General features: G+C 48.7%; 1 protein-coding gene across 4 annotated transcripts in view; it reads left to right on the forward strand.

Moving 5' to 3' along the window:
• The window catches only part of rab11fip4a (RAB11 family interacting protein 4 (class II) a), a 39363-nt gene that overhangs the window by 6930 nt on the left and 13166 nt on the right, over positions 1–19267 (forward strand). For 2 of the 4 annotated variants that reach the window (XM_035398505.1, XM_035398506.1), the window contains exons 3-4: positions 215–300; positions 18881–19086. In XM_035398505.1, coding sequence (XP_035254396.1) covers positions 215–300; positions 18881–19086 — 292 coding nt within the window. Of the gene's footprint in view, positions 1–214; positions 301–12821; positions 13153–13469; positions 13888–18880; positions 19087–19267 lie in introns of those variants that run through there. The other 2 variants (XM_035398507.1, XM_035398508.1) reach the window with 2 other exon arrangements.

The raw sequence follows: 19267 nt of genomic DNA on the forward strand, positions 1-19267 counted from the left end.
CCTTGCTTAGAAATTTATAATTAACCATTAAATACCTTATTAGTATGCATGAAAAATACACTGTTGCTGTTAATCCTAACATTAGTAAATGTGCACAGATATGTTTGTAGATGTAGTGGGTTTTGTGCGAGGGTGTGTGTGTGTGTGTGTGTGCGCATGTGTGTGAAAGAGGTCTGTGACTCTGTGTGTCTGACTCTTCCTCTTTGCATTTCAGGCTGCGAGGAGATCCTGAAGACGGCTTTGGGCACACGCAACGTCACCCCGCCGACCTACAAGACGGACAATGGCTACTACTACCAGGTAGAGCGGCGGGCTGAGGTCACGTGCTCCCCAGAGTCACGTTATGTGTGCGCGTTTGGGGTTCACTAATGACCCCTGACACGGGGTGGGGGGGGGGGGGGGTGAGCTGTCTGCTGGACGGCGTGCCTCATCGCTTGTTTGGCACCTCGCTGGTTTCGGACCGGACTGGGTAGGGTCGAGGATTAAGGGAGGCCCGTCGTCTCTGTGCCCGTTTGGGAAGTTCCGTGGGAACGAGGCGCTACACAATGGCAGTGGTGCCGACAACCAATCAGCTTGGCCCGTTAATCAGTCGAGGGGGGGGGGCGAGAATGGGGGCTGCTAAAGCGTGGATGGTTGGTCAGTCCTTGTGAGCCGAAGGGGTGATGACTTCAGCTGGTGAAAGTCAAAGGCTGCATTGACACTGGGATTTGTGCACACCCCGTCACATATTGGGCCACGCGCACACGCACACACGCACACGCACGCACACACACACGCACACACACACGCACACCAGCTAACATAGGGACTAGCATGCATACACATCCTCACACACCAGCTAACATAGGTATTAACACATGCACACATTATCCAGGCAACTTAGGGACTCACACACACACACACATACACATACCAGCTAATACACATACCAGCTAAAACTGGGACTAACATATCTAAACACCACTTAACACCGGGACTAAAACACACACACGCACACCAACTAACCCTTGAACACGCATCCATCTAATAACACAGATTGTCAGCTGTGCGGTTCCCTCTAGCAAATCACAATGATCGACGACACCAGCCATTCTCTGCATTATTGTGGTGGAAACACTGCGAGTTTGACGACTGTTGGGCGTCCCTGTGTAATAATGTAATATTTACGTTTCCACCGGCGTTTTTATGGCAGACGGTAGAGTGCCGTATTAATGGCGCCGCAATGTTGTTTTTGTGCAGCTCCACTAAGCCGTCTCTGCGAACAAGCTCGCCCGTCGCCGTGGCGAACTCGCTCGTCAGATTTATGAATGTGCTGTGAATGCATAAATAGAATGCCGCTACCTATGAAATTATTGGTCTTGCTGCTGGCTGGCTGCGGTCTGAGCCTTTCGCATTGGTTATTTATGGCCAAGTCTAGGGAAAAAAGAGGGCCGTTTTAATTAAACTGACATCTAGCCAGTGAACAGCTCCCACACGAGGCTACTTCCAATTGTCATAAAACCATTGTGTTGTGCAGAGGCCATCCGTACATATATTAGCATCACCTTAAATATAGTAAATCAGGCTGTGATGAGGAGTGAAATGCCCAGGGCCAAATCCAGGACAATCCAAGTCCAATCCGTGCCGCAGTCTTCCTCACTGACCGTGGACAGCAATCACGCTCTCCGATTCGGTCACGGCGTCTTGTCGGCGCAGATTATTTCTCTGGATCGCGGCGCACCGAAATCGTGCTCATACTCTCCTGCCAGCCTCTCTCTCTCTACACCCCCCCTCGCTGTAGTTTGGGAGTGAGTAAAAAGCTTTCTAGACGCTGATTTGTGTTGCTTTTCACAGACCGGTAAAAAAAAAAGCGCAGTGGTAGACCGTGTCTATTAACGGACACACCCGGCCGACAGTTCGGCGCGGAGCGAGCCACTTTATTTGGGGCGTGATTTCAACCTGAAATGGAAGTGCGCATTCACCGCTGGATTCTGGTGTCCTGGTGGGACACAAAAGCTCGGAATCTCAAGGAAATGCCTGCAGAACTACCAGGCCTTCTGGGCTTTTATCCGTCCTTTATTTAACCAGGAAATCTCATGAAGAAACCAGGCCAAGATGGCAGCAGCACGTGCATAGCATTCAGTTTAAAAGGCAAACCAATGGCACAACAGTCACTAAAGGGTGCCCATGTAAAACCGCTGAATCCAAGCAGATTTCAATCAATCAATCAGGCCTTATTTATAGAGCACATTTCATACGTATTTGCAGCACAATGTGCTGAACACACACAAAAAATATATCTAGCGTGCTTAAAGGAGATCAAAGTAAGATTAATTGGGGAAAAATAAACAAAAACGTCTGTTGCTTACTCGGATATAAATAATTTAAGAATATTAAAATGACTAAAAAAGAATATTTATGCACTAAGTAAAAACGATGTTGAAAGGGTAAATCGTGAAATTCTTTTTTAAAATGTCCGCAGATGCAGAATCAGAATGCAGAATTGGGCTTCAGCGTTACTTTACATGATAAACGTCGTCAGGAAACCCAAGCTGCTGCTGGAAGCAACATTTTGTGGACCAGTTGGGGCTGTTTGTTTTTGTAAACAGTAATATCTGTGTTTAAACCAATATCATTTTGAGAACATGTTCTGTACTGTACAAGATTTGAATATGACTAAGTCGAAAGATGGTTTTTGAAGCAACATTTTTGAGATATTTTGCTTTTGTAAAACTAGGTGAAAGGCTTTTCTAGGTTACAGTGTCAATCCAAATTCCCATTTGTCAATAAGTACAGATTGAAGTAATATGGCCCCTTTTGTAGTATATGTAAGTGTGCTGTCGTGAATTGGATTTGAATTGAATTGACCTTCTTTACGTGAATCAAAAAAACGACCTGAGTAGTTCCACACATGACAAAAACCCATGGAACATCTGCATCCGTAATTGTCGTGTTTCATAATGCTCACTAGAGGGCGCTCTCTCACAAGAGAAATGTTGGCGATTTTGCGTTAGCCTCTGGTATTTTCTATAGTTCATTTGAAACCCGTTTCCCGGCAATTATAGGTGTCAGATTTCGCCTCACGGCGGCGCAATTTAAACGTTCGAGTCCAAGTCCAAGGAATTATTCGTGGGCAGACTGGTGGCTGTCCTATTTTTCTCTTCTGCAGTCTCCAATCTTGTCAACAACGGCACATCAGGCGGCCGGTCTCTGCGCGGTGAGTGTTAATGTGGGACGGGTGGGGAACGCTGCTTCGAAAGGTTAGCTGGTCCCTCCGTTTGTCTTACCGCGAAGTCCAATGTTATTAGTCATTGCGTGCTTATTTGGCGGAGATCTAGGGAGTGAATCACAAAACATACCGATACCAGAAAATAAGCAAGGGCTGTTGTATCCTGCACTGAGCGCTTGAAAGGAACCACGCAGCCAAGTAGCGAAATATCGCAAACCTCTACGGGGTCCCACCTGCTGTATTACATTTATGGGTGATTGGTGGAAATTATTATTTTAAAATATCTGTCAGCTCTCCCTCTATAAGTAAAAAAAAAAAGGAAGATACTGCAGATACTCCTTCAGAAAGCAGATGTTTAGTTGACCTGGATGAGTTATAAATGGTTATGGAAGCTACAAGACGCGTATGTAGCATAAATGTATCTATTTGTGTATATTTTATATATCATATATTTGTAGTGGTTGCTGGGATTGGTTGTGACTGTGGGGAAACGGGGGCAGGGTGGGTTGGGAGCGGACTGTGTATCGCGGTCTCATTTATCTAATGAAGCAGGTACGGGGCACGGGGGGGCGAAAGCCTTAAAATACCTCAGCGCGCAGCGTATTAATATTAATAGCGTTTCAGCACAGGGCTGCGCGAGGCACTGTTTTTACGTGCACGGTCCCGAAACGCTCTGCCAGACTCTGTCGGTGTTCATTGCTGTGGGCGGAAGCCTTGTTTTTGGGTGGTGCTGCTCAGCATTGCGGTTTAATATGGTCTTCTTCTTGGACACTGGGGTGTCGATCCAATAGGGAAAGTACTGAGTGCATTTTTTCTGCAGCTCAATTTTATTAAGACCTAAAAATTGGTGTTTGTGTTAAGTTATCTCCAAAATCCACAAATAAAAAGGCTGCTTTTTGCACATTGGACCACAGCTATGAATTCTCAGGCCACCCCTCACCCCAAATAACAAATGACAAATAGTTACTGCCCATAGCCTGGACCCACCAGGACAGTGTGTCCCAGCGCACCCCCCCCTCCCCCCCCCCCCACATCAGTGGCCTTGTTTGTGCTCACATCCATTTTGAGCAAGCACTGATAATAACATTATCATTGTCTTGTCTCTTGTTTTATGGGGCGTCCATGTCTCCTTGCCTATGACTCCAGAGAACAGCAGGCAAGGGCTTCGTGTCTTACCGGCGAGCGGCTGTGTTTAAAGTGGCACGGTCCTCTCGATCGTCTTTGTCCTCCCGGAGTTGTTTGAAGATGTTGCCTTGTGTGATGCACGCCTGAATAAGATCAGTGGAAATTAAGTGGTAGAAAAGTGAAGCCGAATGTTTAGCTGTAAATGTAAATGAATGTGCTCTTTGGTTATTTAATAGTGGGTCTTTAAAAGGGCCCCTTTGACAATGACTCGGTCAGAATAGTGCTGATTATTATTCCTGCCCGAACAGTGAAGTTTTGTTCACTGATTTCATGCAGTGTGTGTGTGTGTGTGAGTCAGGCCATCGCCTCCTTTGCTGTTGTATGTAATCGCGCATATTAAACACAGAGGGCTGCTGTTACATTACATGACATTTGCTCAGCAGAGGCTTTTTATCCAAAGTGACGTACAATAAGTGCGTAACGATGGTCACTGGAACGACTACAACACACAGGTCCGATAAGGTACAATACTCATTTTGTAACAGTTATTCATAGCCATGAACACATTGAGTCCAGTCCACACAGTGAACATTACTCTGTCTGACCTAACCTATGCTAAGTCAAACTAGGAGGCATGACTGGCTACAACATCAAGATAATGATACAAACTACAATATAAGTGCTGGATGGAGGTACCTGTAACATGAAAGTAACGCAGGAGGTACATGTGTAGCATGAAAGAGGGTGATAAAAATGATCCCAGATTGAAAACGGTGTGAGTCCTGGGTCAAACACATATTTTAAGATATCTACATACTGGTTATAAATGACAGATGACAGGAGAATTCTGTTCTGAATGATGCTGTTTTTTTTTTTACTGTCAATAGCTAATCTCCAAAAGTTTGGCTGGTGTCTAAAAGGTTGGACTGTTAAAAGCAGGGGGTGTCCAATCTTATCCGAAAAGGGCCGGTGTGGGTGCAGGTTTTTGTTCTTGCTGAGCACTACGACACCTGATTCTACTTATCAAGGTCTTGATTGATGACCATGGTTAGTTAATTAGTTGAATAAAGGTGTCGTAACGCTGGGCTGAAACAGACACCTGCACCCACACCGGCCCTTTTCGGATAAGATTGGACACCCCTGATTCAAATGGAGGTGCCTGACCCGGGGCTGCTGTGTGGGGCAGGGGTGGGCAGTTCTGGTCCTGGAGGTTTTTGTTTCCACCAGTTACTCTGACTAAATGAGCTAATTGGCTACATACACCAACACTGGTTCACTCGTAGATTAGTTCACAGTAATGAATCTCATTTAGGGACACAAGAACAGTCTTTGGCTCTCATTCGTTCACTTATCAAGAAATGTGGGCGACATGTCAGGTGGCGTAAATATTAGGGGTAATTAAATATTTAAGGGGCAGAAGTTGGCATGAAGACCAGAAACGGACACGGCCCTCGTTGCCCACCTCTGGTGTGGGGGGATCAGCCGCGGTTCCTGCCCGCTGTGGGTGTCTCTCCTCCCGCTGCGTCTACACGTCTCTCTGTGGGGCGCCGCCAGCGGGCTAACTAGCTCAGCTTTCGGCCAATCAGGGCCATTTCAAACCCCTCTTCCACAGTCTTGGCCACTGATGGATCTGCCTTCCCTGCATGGGAACAGCTTCTCCCTCCGGGATCAGCGTCCAATGGGGTGAGAGTTCCCATCCTGAATCCCATCGCTTCAGGTGTGAGGACTGTGTTCTGTTTCTGGACTTCGTGCTGAATTCTGCTCTTAATTATTTAATCAGCCCTGTCGTTTCATTAGCCCGTGATCTGACGCTACTCCCGGCTACTCCGATAAGCTGGCGAACGGCAGTATAATTCTGCCTTTGTGTTCCTGTGTGAAGTGTGTGTCACTGTGGCTGACAGTCACAGCTGTAGAATAATTCATTGTTCGCGTCGTGTGAGGCTTTTGTTGTCGAGGGGAAATGGGGAGGAAACGAATGTGTGGCTTTTTATGCGCTGTGAAGGCTTCTCCCACCTCGTTTGGTGTCCGCGGGATACATACACAGATGAGATGACAGCGGTGCCAGAAAGTGACATCACTTCCTGTCTCTTAGTGAAGTCCCCTGCAATGCAGCCACACTCTTAGCATGATATTGTAGGTACACTTCCTAAAACAGAAAATATAGGATTCCTCAGTATCCCCTGCCTAACCTTTTTTTTTGGGGGGGGGGGGGCTGTATTGCCCACAGCTGGGAAAATATGCACAGTTTTAATTTGCAAGAGATAAAATTAGGAGTTCTGTTCTCATGAGTATTATTAGCTATTTAAAGATTATGGATATAAATCAGACCACTGTTTGGATGTTAATTCTTGCCTTCAAGCGAGGAAAGGGAAGCAGTGATGTTTGTGCAGTAAAGGTAGAAGCAGAGATTTTTGATCAAAGGAGGAAGAGGAAGGCTACGGTGGGGCTTCTTCCTCCCTGCTGGAGAGTTTGGCAGCAGTCTTCAGCAGCTCAGCCTGTGAGCCCTGAGATTCCAGGTCGGTCTGTAGACTGATCTGAGATCAGGTTTTGCATGAACATGCAGGTTACGTTACAGGCATTTTGCATCACAGACAGGTTGTGCTGGGGGGAGTGGCGGGGGGTGGGGGCGGGGAAGGGTTGGGTTGGCATAACTGTCCTTATTCTCTCATTCCATTTCTCTCTCTCTCTCCCGTAGCTACTTTTATCCCTTCCAACTGAAATTTATATTCACTCTCCCTCCCTCACCCTCTTTCTTTCTCTCTCCTGCCTCTGTCTCTGTAAGATGGCGGTATAAATCTTGCTGTCTCATTCACTCCACACACACACACACACACACACACACAGGCTCTGAGTGCTGTAAGGGCAAGCCAGGCCCCCGTGGAATACCTGAAACTAGAGCAGAGGGGGAACTGGGAAGGAAGTGGAGGATTCTGGGATAGCCGCCAGTGCCGAAGCTCGAGAATGCACAGGGTGGCTTTGACCAGCTCTTTAACCCTTTCAGGCGTGGGATCACAAATATGTGATTAGAATGTTCTTAACTGAACATTCTAATGCTGATGATGTAACAATCACTGCTGGTAACTGAAAGCAACAGAGTTCTAGAACACTGACTCTGACAACATGGCTGTACTGGGCTAATTGTTTTGGCTGCTATGTTGCTGTGCTGTAGTCACTGGCAAATCCCAAGTTTAGGTTCGGCAGCCAACAGTTTGAAGAGTTTCCCATTACAGACGGGATAGTGTGCTGTGGCAGTACTGAACAGGGGCACGCCCCCTGCAGGGGTGACCCCCCCCCTCCCCCAAGTCCCTGCGATGCGATTGGCAGACTGCTCAGAATTATGACCCCGGAGCACACCTTACATGGAGGGGAGGACATGCACACACACCTGTGCAAGGGGCAGGATGGTGGAGCGTAACGATAAGAACAGAACTGCATGCAGCCGCACGCTCCGTGGCTCTGATGCTATTGATTTATCCAATCACCAGCCTCCTGGCCGTCCTCAGCTGACCGAGTCCTCCAGCAAACATTTACTGCCTACAGGAGGGCAGCTCGCTGATTTAAGGATGGCTATTTAATAAATGTTGCGTTTAAACTATAAAAAATATATGTAATGAATTTAAGAAAAATAGAGCATGTGCCTAAATTATTATTTTTTTGTTGTTGTAAGGATTGCAGGTGACCAAACAGCACACAGGTGTGGTGAAGTGACAGGTAGACAGCCTGATGCAGGGTGATAGAATGGCCCCAGGTGCTGGACTGTACCTGCATGCACCTGCGTACAGAGCACACCGCCCGCCTCGTCCTAACCATAGCGGTAGCAGCAGCGGAAAACAACACAAATCCTGAAAAGAGGACAGGCAGTGTTCGGGAAAAAAACAAGCAATTACACATATTGCATTGCCTCATTAAGCAGAGCCTTGAGCATGAAAAACAGAACAATAAAACCGCACTTAATACAGTCCCAATCTACTGCCTGAGACACAAAGTACAATGGAACAAACATGAACTACTACAGTATTTACAGAAGCGTGCTTTGCTATTTGGTCAGGCAAGATATCAGGGAAGAGGTCCAAATTCAATGCAACAGATTAGCTTGACTGCCTGCGTGTGCTTATATCTTCATACTGAGGAAGCAAGAAACCCCGCCCCCCTCGCCCCGTGTAGACGCCCCCAGCGGCAAGGCCCAGGCACTTCAGTAGTCCTCACACAAGGCTGGCCTTCTGTCAATCAAAAAACAACAGGCCAATCAAAAGGCAGCCAATCTGAGCTGTCAACCTTTCCCCTCCTCCCCCTTTACAGTTAGATTCACTTTCACTCGCCTGTCCATCACCCCTCATGGAAATGGCGTATACCGCAATATATTGTGAATATGTATACCTACGTTGGGTGTTCCATGTCCCAGTCTTGCGGATGCAGTGTGGTGTGTTTGGCAGTGGGGTGGAGGGGATGGGGGGGGGTAATAATTTGTATGCGGCGCAGCCATTCCACCGAGTCCTCTGCTTCCTGTTCCCTCTCCTTCCCCTCGTTTGTCCTCTTTTCACCTCCTCTCTGCTCATCTCTCTGTTCTTTCTGTCGCTCCCTCTCTCCGCTCATCTCTCTGTTCTCTCTGTCGCTCCCTCTCTCTGCTCATCTCTCTGTTCTCTCTCTGTCGCTCCCTCTCTCCGCTCATCTCTCTGTTCTCTGTCTGTCGCTCCCTCTCTCCGCTCATCTCTCTGTCGCTCCCTCTCTCCGCTCATCTCTCTGTTCTCTCTCTGTGTCGCTCCCCCTCTCTGTCCTTCTCTCTCTCCACTCATCTCTCTGTTCTCTCTCTGTTGCTCCCCCTCTCTGTCGCTCCCTCTCTCTGCTCATCTCTCTGTTCTCTCTCTGTCGCTCCCTCTCTCCGCTCATCTCTCTGTTCTCTCTGTCGCTCCCTCTCTCTGCTCATCTCTCTGTTCTCTCTCTGTCGCTCCCTCTCTCTGCTCATCTCTCTGTTCTCTCTCTGTCTCTCCCTCTCTCTGCTCATCTCTCTGTTCTCTCTCTGTCGCTCCCTCTCTCCGCTCATCTCTCTGTTCTCTGTCTGTCGCTCCCTCTCTCCGCTCATCTCTCTGTCGCTCCCTCTCTCCGCTCATCTCTCTGTTCTCTCTCTGTCGCTCCCTCTCTCTGCTCATCTCTCTGTTCTCTCTCTGTCTCTCCCTCTCTCTGCTCATCTCTCTGTTCTCTCTCTGTCGCTCCCTCTCTCCGCTCATCTCTCTGTTCTCTGTCTGTCGCTCCCTCTCTCCGCTCATCTCTCTGTCGCTCCCTCTCTCCGCTCATCTCTCTGTTCTCTCTCTGTGTCGCTCCCCCTCTCTGTCCTTCTCTCTCTCCACTCATCTCTCTGTTCTCTCTCTGTTGCTCCCCCTCTCTGTCGCTCCCTCTCTCTGCTCATCTCTCTGTTCTCTCTCTGTCGCTCCCTCTCTCTGCTCATCTCTCTGTTCTCTCTCTGTCTCTCCCTCTCTCTGCTCATCTCTCTGTTCTCTCTCTGTCGCTCCCCCTCTCTGTCCCTCTTGTTCTCTTCCCTGACAGCTGCAGGTCTTTGAAGCTTCAGTCCAGCAGCTTGAGTCTGTATGTTTAGTTGAAGGTGCTGTGTGTGCGTGCACGCGTGTGCGTGTGTATGTATGTGTGAGTGTGTGTATGTATTTACGTATGTGTGTGTGTGTGTGTGTGTGTATGTATGTATGTGTGTGAGTGATTGTATGTGTGTGTGTGAGTGAGTGTATGTATGTATGTATGTATGTATATGCATGAGTGTGTGTATGTGTGTGCATGTGTGTGTATGTATGTATGTGTGTGAGTGTGTGTATGTATGCACGTATGTGTGTGTATGCATGTGTCTATTTGTGTGTTTGTGCATAAGTAAGTAATTCTTTATTTGTGCAGCACCTTTCAAAACCAGGGTTACAAAGCGCTTCAAAATAAAACACCTAAATTTGAACACCTAACACCACATAAATAACATCACATAGATAAGAGCTCAGGAACTAGGAAAAGCAAGAGAATAAAATTGGGTCGTGATTTTGTGTCCAAAGGAAGATTTGTTCCGAAGTTTCCGGGCACAAACAGTGAACGCACAGTTCCCCCTCTAGATTTAACTGTGTCCTGGGGAGAAGCAGCAGCCCTTGTGTGTCCATTAGGTGGGTGTACTTCAGAGGGGCTTGTGCCCAAACTGTGATTAAAAAGCCAGGTAGTTTAGCAGCCCACTGTCCCCCCCCCCCCCCCCCAACTGGTACTTGCCAAGACCCAACCTAATTTGTGATTGGCCAGGACCAGCCATAACCGACCGAACAATTTGCCAACCTACGTTGCAGCTGCAAGGCTAATGGGCGTTCAGTCATAACACAACCACGTTTCTACCTATAGCAGATCAGTGTTTCACACTCATCGATTACGACATCAAAAAACAAAAACAAATAATGTCTGCCCCACCGATCATCATCATATCGACCTCCATCACCGAATCTGTGATTGCCCAGGACCAGATCTCATCTGTGATTGCCCTGGACCAGATCTCATCTGTGATTGCCCAGGACCAGATCTCATCCGTGATTGCCCAAGACCTGTCCTGAGATACAGACTCTCTGTGTGGTGCATTAAAGTCACTGGTCAACACACCTAATAGTGCTGGTGCCGTCGCCCCACCTCTTTCCTACACCCTGTAAATCTGCAGAGGGGGATACAGCAGCAGCTCCCCGCCGCGCAGCTCTGTCGAACACAAAGCAGTCGTGAGGTAAAGCTAATGGGGAATAGATTTGCTACAGCCTTTTCTCTGTGAGGTGGGAGCTGAGAACTGGAGGCTTTACAGTCCCTCGATAATTACTGGCGTTCTGAAGCTGTTTCTCCTTTTTTTTCCCCCCTGTCCTGCGAGATCCAAAGCCCCTTGAGTCTACATGACTGTGCTGCCGTTAGCTGTGAAGCCGACTGATTTAGCTAATCCTCTTTCAGTCCTCTCTGTCACTGAGAACTTCTTTATTTTGGAAAGCTGTACCGCCATTTTTTTTTTTTTTTTTTTTTTGGGAGAAAAGAAAATTGTCAGTCGGTATTAAATATGTGACAGTTTGGCTTAGAAGCCAAGAAGCCTGGCAGCCCAGGAGGGGGACGCTAGCCAAACCGTCTCCGTTCCTGATTTGATTTCTTTAAATGATAGTAATTTAGCAGTGGCTCATGCCCAGAGTGACTTGCAGTGTGAGAGAGCGTAAGTGCATTCATCTGATTAATATGAGCAGCGGCGCCAGACCTGGCTGATCGCATTCCCAGGCAAGAGTCCATAGATGCTACATTAGCGTTGCCAGATTTATGAGTGTCAAAACTGGACAATGTGTTCAGCGGGAAGCTTATAACGGTGAAGGAGTTTGACGAGTTTGGGAGCTGTCGGCTGACAGGTTGGGGGGCTAGGGGGTGGTGGTCGCTATGGCTGTTGAAATATTTTATGGAGGCAGCTATCGGAACGGAAGCGGGATCGGGACTGGTTGAGATTCCAATTGATTACAAACAGACGGTATTCCATATTTTGTTTTGTCTTTCAAGTAAGAATACACATCTGCATCAGAATTAGCCTAATGTTTTTTTTCCCCCCACAATTTCATATTAAGGTGACCTAGTTTGCTCCAGAATAGGCTAAGAACAGCACGTGCGCCAGTTTCTGCAAACGTGTACAGTCGCAATCCACGTTTTGCAGTTTCTCATAAAATGTTCGCCAATTCAGCAGAAAACCTTCCCTGGTCCGTCACCGCCGAATTTCTTGGGCAGAACGCAGGTTTGGTTCCTTCGGGAATTTAAAACGGACAAAAGGGACGTTTTCCTACCACAACGCTGGCAGCAGAAGTACTTCGATTGACCTCTTTTCGCTTTTAAAGTCTGCGTGTAGACGTGCTCGGAATTTGGCCGCTGCATCGTCTGATGCTTTCGCCGAGAGGTTGTCCTGAATTGCCCTAGATGTACAGGACTTATTTCTCAGTAATTCAATTAGAATGCGATTTCATTCATTTTCGATTGAGTTTCAATATGCAATTGAATAGATTTTTGTTTACATATGATTTATATTTATAGACACATATAGGGTTTTTACGTTTTTACTGAACGGACAGCATATAGGCATTACTAATATTTAAGTATTATTTTGTGGGTGTTATATTTACAAAGCTTCACGTTTGTGTTTTTTTTTCATTCCAGTCATCGCACAAGAAGCTTCCAGGCAGGAAAAAAATATTCTTACTTTTATTTTAATTTTTTGATTCGCTAGATTCCTGCAACGTGCGGTTTCGTTCATGTCGAGGGATTGACTAAGTAAAGGCTTCTTGAGGTACGTTGTATCGGAGGCTGAAATGCCAGCCAGTGGAGCGAGTGCGTTGCGATGCGAGACACGCTTTCTCCTGTCGATGTCACTAGAGAGGGACGTCCCAGCTGATGCTGGTTGCTGCGCAACACGGACCGAGGGAGGAGGGAGGGGAGTGGCTAAATCCCGAGAAACAGTTGTCAGAGCCTGTGCCTGCTGCGTGCATGCGCGCGCGCGCCTCTTACGAGTGCTCCGCCGCGAAGCGAAGAAAGAAGGATCCTGGTGTGAGTCGCGCTTTTGGCGTCTTCTGCGGATTTCAAGACTAATGTACCCCGTTTTTTTGAAACACTCTCCCCCGGCGGATTAAGTAGGAAAGGTGGTGGAGAATTACATTGCCCAGCACCACCTGTTGTGACTGTGCATTTGAGGAAAGGGGGGGGCACCCTGGGAGTGGATGTCTTCAGCGGATGGTGGCTTGGTCAGCGTTGCCGGGACCCAGGGGAGAGATGAGCTCCCCTCAGTGAGCGTCAGGGTGAGATCCAGCATTGTACTGGGGGGGTTGCGGTTCTGCCCTTCTGAAAGAAAAGGCAACTGTGCAGCTTGGTTAAGTCCATTGTGTCCCATCCCCTTGTCTTTAACATCCCCCTTTTTTGGGGGGTGGGGGGGGTTGACCCCAAACTGGCGGGTATTGTAATGGGATTAATCTGTGGCTCGGTTTTGTTGGTGGGGGTGGGGGGAAGTGGCATGGGGGTGTTGTTGATGAGCAGTTGAGGTCGATCAGAGTTGGTGGATTGCAGGTGGAGAGAGAGGGAGAGAGAGAGAGAGAGAGAGAGAGAAAGAGATTGTGAGAAAGAGAGTGAGGGCAAAGAAAGACAGGAGATAGAAAGAGTGAAATCAAGGTAGTGAGAGAGAGAGAGAGGGAGTAGAGGGAAGATATAAATCAGCAATGAACAAGTGATAGAGGGAGAGTTTGAGAGAGAAAGGGAGAGAAAGGGAGCTTCGCTGGGCTAACTAAATGCATACTTTCTGCTAAGGCAGTTCCTGATGTTGGTGTAAAGAGGGGGGCAGTGGTTGTGTAGTGTGTGTATTAGCTCAGAGAGATAGCAAGCTTTCACCTGGACCTGCACAATAGACTGGCCTATGATAGAGCCAGCACTAATCCTCACTGTCAGATGCAGGTTTTAGGCCAATTGATTTTTTTTGAAGGTCGATGCTGTGTTTTTAAAGCAAATAGTGAGTTGGAACTTCTGTAACTGAGCAGTTCTTGGTAAGTTTTTTTTTTTCTGATGGGGGGTTGGGGCTGGCATGGTGTGTTTGTGTGGTTATGGGTATATATAACCTCGACTAGAATAACCAGATTATCCATTGACTTAGTACAGGATGAATGTCTGGTAATCCATTGACAGAAAAAAGGTGCGGCTTCATTCTAATGTTAATCTGTGTGTGTGTGTGTGTGCGTGTGTGTGTTTGTTTGTTTACCTATGGGTGTTTGTTTGTATGTATGCATATGTGCTTGTATTTTTGTTTGTGTGTGTGTGTGTGTGCATGTGTGTGTGAGTGTGGGTTTAAGAGGAACTTTTTCCTTATAAAAGAACTGAGTTCTCTGCTTGAAGCTTCCCTTCATTCTCACTTACAATAATACTGCCTGGAACTAAGGAGTAGTCTGAGATATTGCAGAAGTGTGTGTTTGTGTGTGTGTGATTGTGTGTGTGTGTGTGTGCGTGTGTATGTTATCGTGTGTGTGTGTGATTGTGTGTTTGTGTGCGTGATATGTATGTGTGCGGGTGTTTGTGTGTTAGAGAGATAGAGTGTGTTCTGAGTGCAGTGGTGGTATATTCACAGACATATTCACTCGCCCTCTCTGCTCTCTATTAAGCGTTTTTTTTGTCTCCTTGCTGTTGAAGCCGAAACAATTTCAGTTGGACGGCTCTTCTGAAGAGCCGCTAAGGGGGCGTGATCAAGTGTAGCGCTGCGGTGGCGGGCGTTCTGTACCGTAATGCACCGCTGGAACCTCCTCTTAAAGGCCCAAAACCTCCCGTGGTCAATAAACAGAGAGAGGACTGAATATCTGGTCAGCCTGTAGGATCTGTGGAGCAGTGCTCTGACGTGGTGAGCCTGTAGGATCTGTGGAGCAGTGCTCTGTCGTGGTGAGCCTGTAGAATCTGTGGAGCAGTGCTCTGTCGTGGTGAGCCTGTAGAATCTGTGGAGCAGTGCTCTGACGTGGTCGGTGTGCGATGTCCGTTTTCCGTTCACACAGAAGTGGACACAGGTTGCACGGCAACGGCAGTAAGTGGGCCAGTCTGAAGGAATTTGAAATGTATGCCGCCGGTTGCAACTGGTAGGGCCAGTATACACACGCGGTGGGGTGTGGGTGTGGGTGAGGGCGGGGGGGGGGGGGGGGGGGGGGGGGGGGTGTGGAGGCGAGGAGTTAGAACGAAGGATTTAAGTTCAAACTTCGCAGCCGTGATTGGTCGGTTGGTCGAAGGTTTGGGGGGGGGGGGGGGAGCTGGAGTTCCAGGGGGAGGGGCCCTCTGAGGTTTGAATCGGCGCCCGCTGTGAAATGACGCCAGAGAAAAGTGTTCCGTTGTCGGGTAAAGGTCAGGCGAGAATGCGGAGAGAGAGGGAGAGAGAGAGAGAGGGAAAGAGGGAGGGAGGGAGGGAGGGAGGGGAGCCCATTGAAATTCCTCCCCACCCGCTCTCTTGCAGTCCCGCTGATCCTCATTGTTTTCGGCTGGGTCGGCAGGGCTGGGTGGCTGATTAAACAGGGGCGGCGGGGGACCGGGGGGGGGGGGGGGGGGGGGGGGGGGGGCACGGTCGCTGCGGTTAATGGGCTGGAGTGTGTGAAACGGGACCGTGGAACCATACACACACACACACACACATACACACACACGCTCACATACACACACTCTATACCACCTCACACATTCATGTACGCACACTCTCACTGGAACCATACACACACACACACACACACACACACACACTGTTCTGGGGCAATAGGGGTAAATGAGGTAAGCTCTTGGAATGCTAACAGTCCTTTGATATTTAAAGAAAGCAGGTAGGCACTTAGGTTCTATTTGAAACAGGAACAACATGATCAAATTATTCTGTGCAGAGGGAGAGAAAGGTGGGTGGGGGTGGGGGGTGGGATAATTAGCCTGAAATAAGTTTATTTCACTGAGAGAGTGGGAGACCCCACCCCCCCCCCCACCCCCCCCACAATCCAGCCTGTTCTTCAGAGATGCAGTGAGATCCCGTTCACCTCAAAAAAATTTAAAAAAACAACGAACCCTCGTCGAGTATCACCTTCCTCTTCCTCTGCTGACTTGCGTAGACTGCAGGGGTTTTTTTTTCTTTTCTTCTGGCACATCAAACGAGCCCCCCCTCCTCCCCCCCCCCCCCCCCCCCCCCCAGAGCTTTCAGACGAAAACACTTCGGTAATTAATGCCTGCGAACAGAAAGTCCCCAAAATCTCTCTCATCATCTTGTTTGAAACAAAACAAAGAATACCAGGGCGAAGTGCAGACTGTCAGCTTTAATTCATTGCTGGGGTCAATGTAAAACTAGGTAATTTGATCATGACAGGAGGGTTAAATGAGTAATCGGACGCTTCAAAGGAACCTATGGCTTCAATCAGGGTACTTACATCCATATCGAGGTGATCCATGTTGGAATTACAGCCTTATTGTTTTTTTTTTACATAGTCCCCATATTTTATGGGGCCAAAAGTAATTGGACAACTGGCTGCTGAGCTGATTCTTGGCCAGTTGTGTGTTGTCGCGTCATTAGTTCACGCACAAGAAAGCTCCCAAAAGGCCTCTGGCGTTGATTCTAGGTGTGGCAGATGCATATACCTATGAAAAACGGATTGTGAATCGCCTAAATATTCTTACCGTTGATCTACTGTGATATATATTCCACCTTAGCCAAATATAATGCTCCTGCCCTGCGTGCTGACGGCTTTCTGGTTCGCCCTTCACGTTGGGACCGCGGGGACCGTCCTAGAATAACTCTTTCCGTTGCACGGCGTGTAAACAAACGCCATCGGGCGTTCCTCCTCTCTGTCTTCGGGACAGAGCGTGTCTCAGAGGGCCACTCCCTCTCCTGCTAATATCTGTGCTTCCACAGCACCCAGGCTTGGCTACAGCAGGGCTCTCCTCCCACATCATCTCCCCCTACTGACTAATCTCAGAATTACAGCGCGTTCGAAATTCTGCCTTCGGGGGTTTCTCGCTCCGAGCGAAGTCTTGGACGAACGTAACTCCTGCTCTGCTTAAATTGCAGTGTCCCCCGTGAAGTTGCGCATCACTTTGTTGCTTAATTTTGCACTACATTGGCACTACACGGCTAGGCTCCGCCCTCAAGTCACCTGGCGCAGGTGTGTGGCCCCACCCCACCATCTCTGCGTGGAGGACGCTGGTCTCGATCTCGTGACCGACTGAACAAACCGGCGGGAACCTTTGAGGGTCGAGCTTTGTGTGTGTTTGGCGGCTTCTGGTCCCTACAGCAGACTTCCACAGCACACCCCCCAGAGAGGGAAACTCTATATATATATATATGTATATATCCTTGCATTTATATAGCACCTTTCCGAATGCTCAAAGTGCTTTACAGTGATGAAGGGGAACTCACCTCACCCACCACCAATGTGTAGCACCCACCCGGGTGAGGTTAAAGGAACTCCTTACCCATTATACTGCACTGACGCCCGCCATGTTGGTGAAGTGTTACTGTGATGGCGGTTATTATCGCTGTGGAAGTCAGCGGGACGCAGTGTTCTGCCCCGGTCCGGTCCGGCCCGTTCCCGCCACGGCATCGAGAGACCGCCGCCGCCGACGCGGCCGCCCCTGCGCCAACTGGACCCGTTCCAGAACCAGCAGGGGGCGCCCCTGGCGTTAAATCACTCGCCCTTTTGTTTGTGTGCCTCCCATTCCAGGGCATTGTGCTGGGTTTTCTCTGCACTGGCAGAGGAGGGAGGGAGAGAGAGAGAGAGAGAGAGAGAGAAAGAGAGAGAGGAACGGCCTAAAAGCAGGAATCAGATTTATCGAGCTGGTTTAAAGCGGGTTGTGGGTGTGGGTGGGGGGGGGATTGGGGTGGGCTTGAAAGGGGGAGGGGGGACTGGGGGTCCGGGGCGTGAGAACTAACGGTCCGGGCCGTAACTCAGGGATGTAATGGAGCCGCATTGATTGGTGGGGTGCTGTAAATATTACACTGGGCCTCTGCAAATGGAGGCGGGCACAGGAGGGGGGGGGGGGGGTCCGGGACCCGACCCAGGAGAGACGGACAGAACCGCCCTCTCCCAAATACCTCATCCAGGTCTTAGGAAGACTACGCTCAGCATGTTAGTGCCTTCAGTTCTGTAGGCCAGTGACCTTCATTCCTGGAGAGCCACAGGATCTGCTGGGTTTTGTTGTTGTTAACTGATCAATTAAAGCGATCGATTACACAGCTGACTCACCTCACCTGGTTATCTGGGACTGAATTGGTTGCTGATATTAAGGTGAAAACAAAAACACAGCAGACCCCGTGGCCCACCAGGATCAGGAGTGAAGACCACTGCTGTGGGGGGACTGACCGTTAATGTAAAAACCTAGTCTGAGTCCTGGGCTGCTGTCCGCTTCACTGGTCTGACTTTCCGGAATGTTCTGCTGCTCTCGGTGATAGCTGGGTCAACTGACAGAAAGTTTGCTGGCAGTAATGCAAGCTTTTGGTTCCTTCAGAAGATAAAGCCAATGTCTATTTGCATTAAGCTGGCTTAGGCGAGATTAGACCCTTATTCTATTTGCATTTCTGTCTTTTCTGTTCATTGGAAAGAGAATAGAAACTGTCCTTGACACGGTTCTCCTGTTTGTCCTGCAGTGACTTCTAAGACAGGGGCCCTCATTGAACTGTGTGCCTGAGCCTGTGTGGTATCAGGTTTTATCTCGACACATTTCTCAAGCTTTTATTTTATACAACTGGCATTGGCTGTAATGCTTTCACTCCCAATGCTATAGTAGCTGTAGCAGTAGGGAGTAATCTTTATTTTTTTATGGAAGTGGATTGATCATCCAATAAAAAGCCATGCGGTTTTTATTCATTCTATAAAATACTTGCGCATTTAAATATGAGAAATGTATTTCAGATGTCAAAATAAACTGCGGATAAGAAAACTGCATCAGTAAATACTCTGGTTTACATTGGTCTCCGGGTTATTGTGAAATTGCGTGTGAAATCCGTACGCGTGAGATTTAGAGTGGCCGTTGTCGTGGTTACAGGAGGGCGTGGCGGGGCTGGTCCGGCCGCTGGTCATGTGCACGCGGTCGTACCCGGGGTGCCAGCTGTACCCCGAGGAGGAGGGGCCCCGGGACCGCGACGCCCAGGAGTCCGACATGGACAGCGCCCCCGGCTCGGACGCCTCCGACGGCGGGCTGTCCCACGACAAGGAGGACGGCCTCGGGGGCTTCTTCCTGCCCGGCAACAGGTGAGCTGCCCCCTTGTGATTGGCTGTCCTCGCTTGACGGACACCCTAGAGAGGACGGAAGCCCCGCCCAAGTTCCCGCCCACAGCCTGAGATCCCGGCAGGCATGTGAATATATAAAGCTTGAGAAAATCATCCAAACTACTTATTTTTATGTTTCGTTAGACCAGAGATATCTACTGAT

The sequence above is a fragment of the Anguilla anguilla genome, chromosome 17 (assembly GCF_013347855.1).
Source record: "Anguilla anguilla isolate fAngAng1 chromosome 17, fAngAng1.pri, whole genome shotgun sequence".
NCBI lineage: Eukaryota > Metazoa > Chordata > Actinopteri > Anguilliformes > Anguillidae > Anguilla > Anguilla anguilla.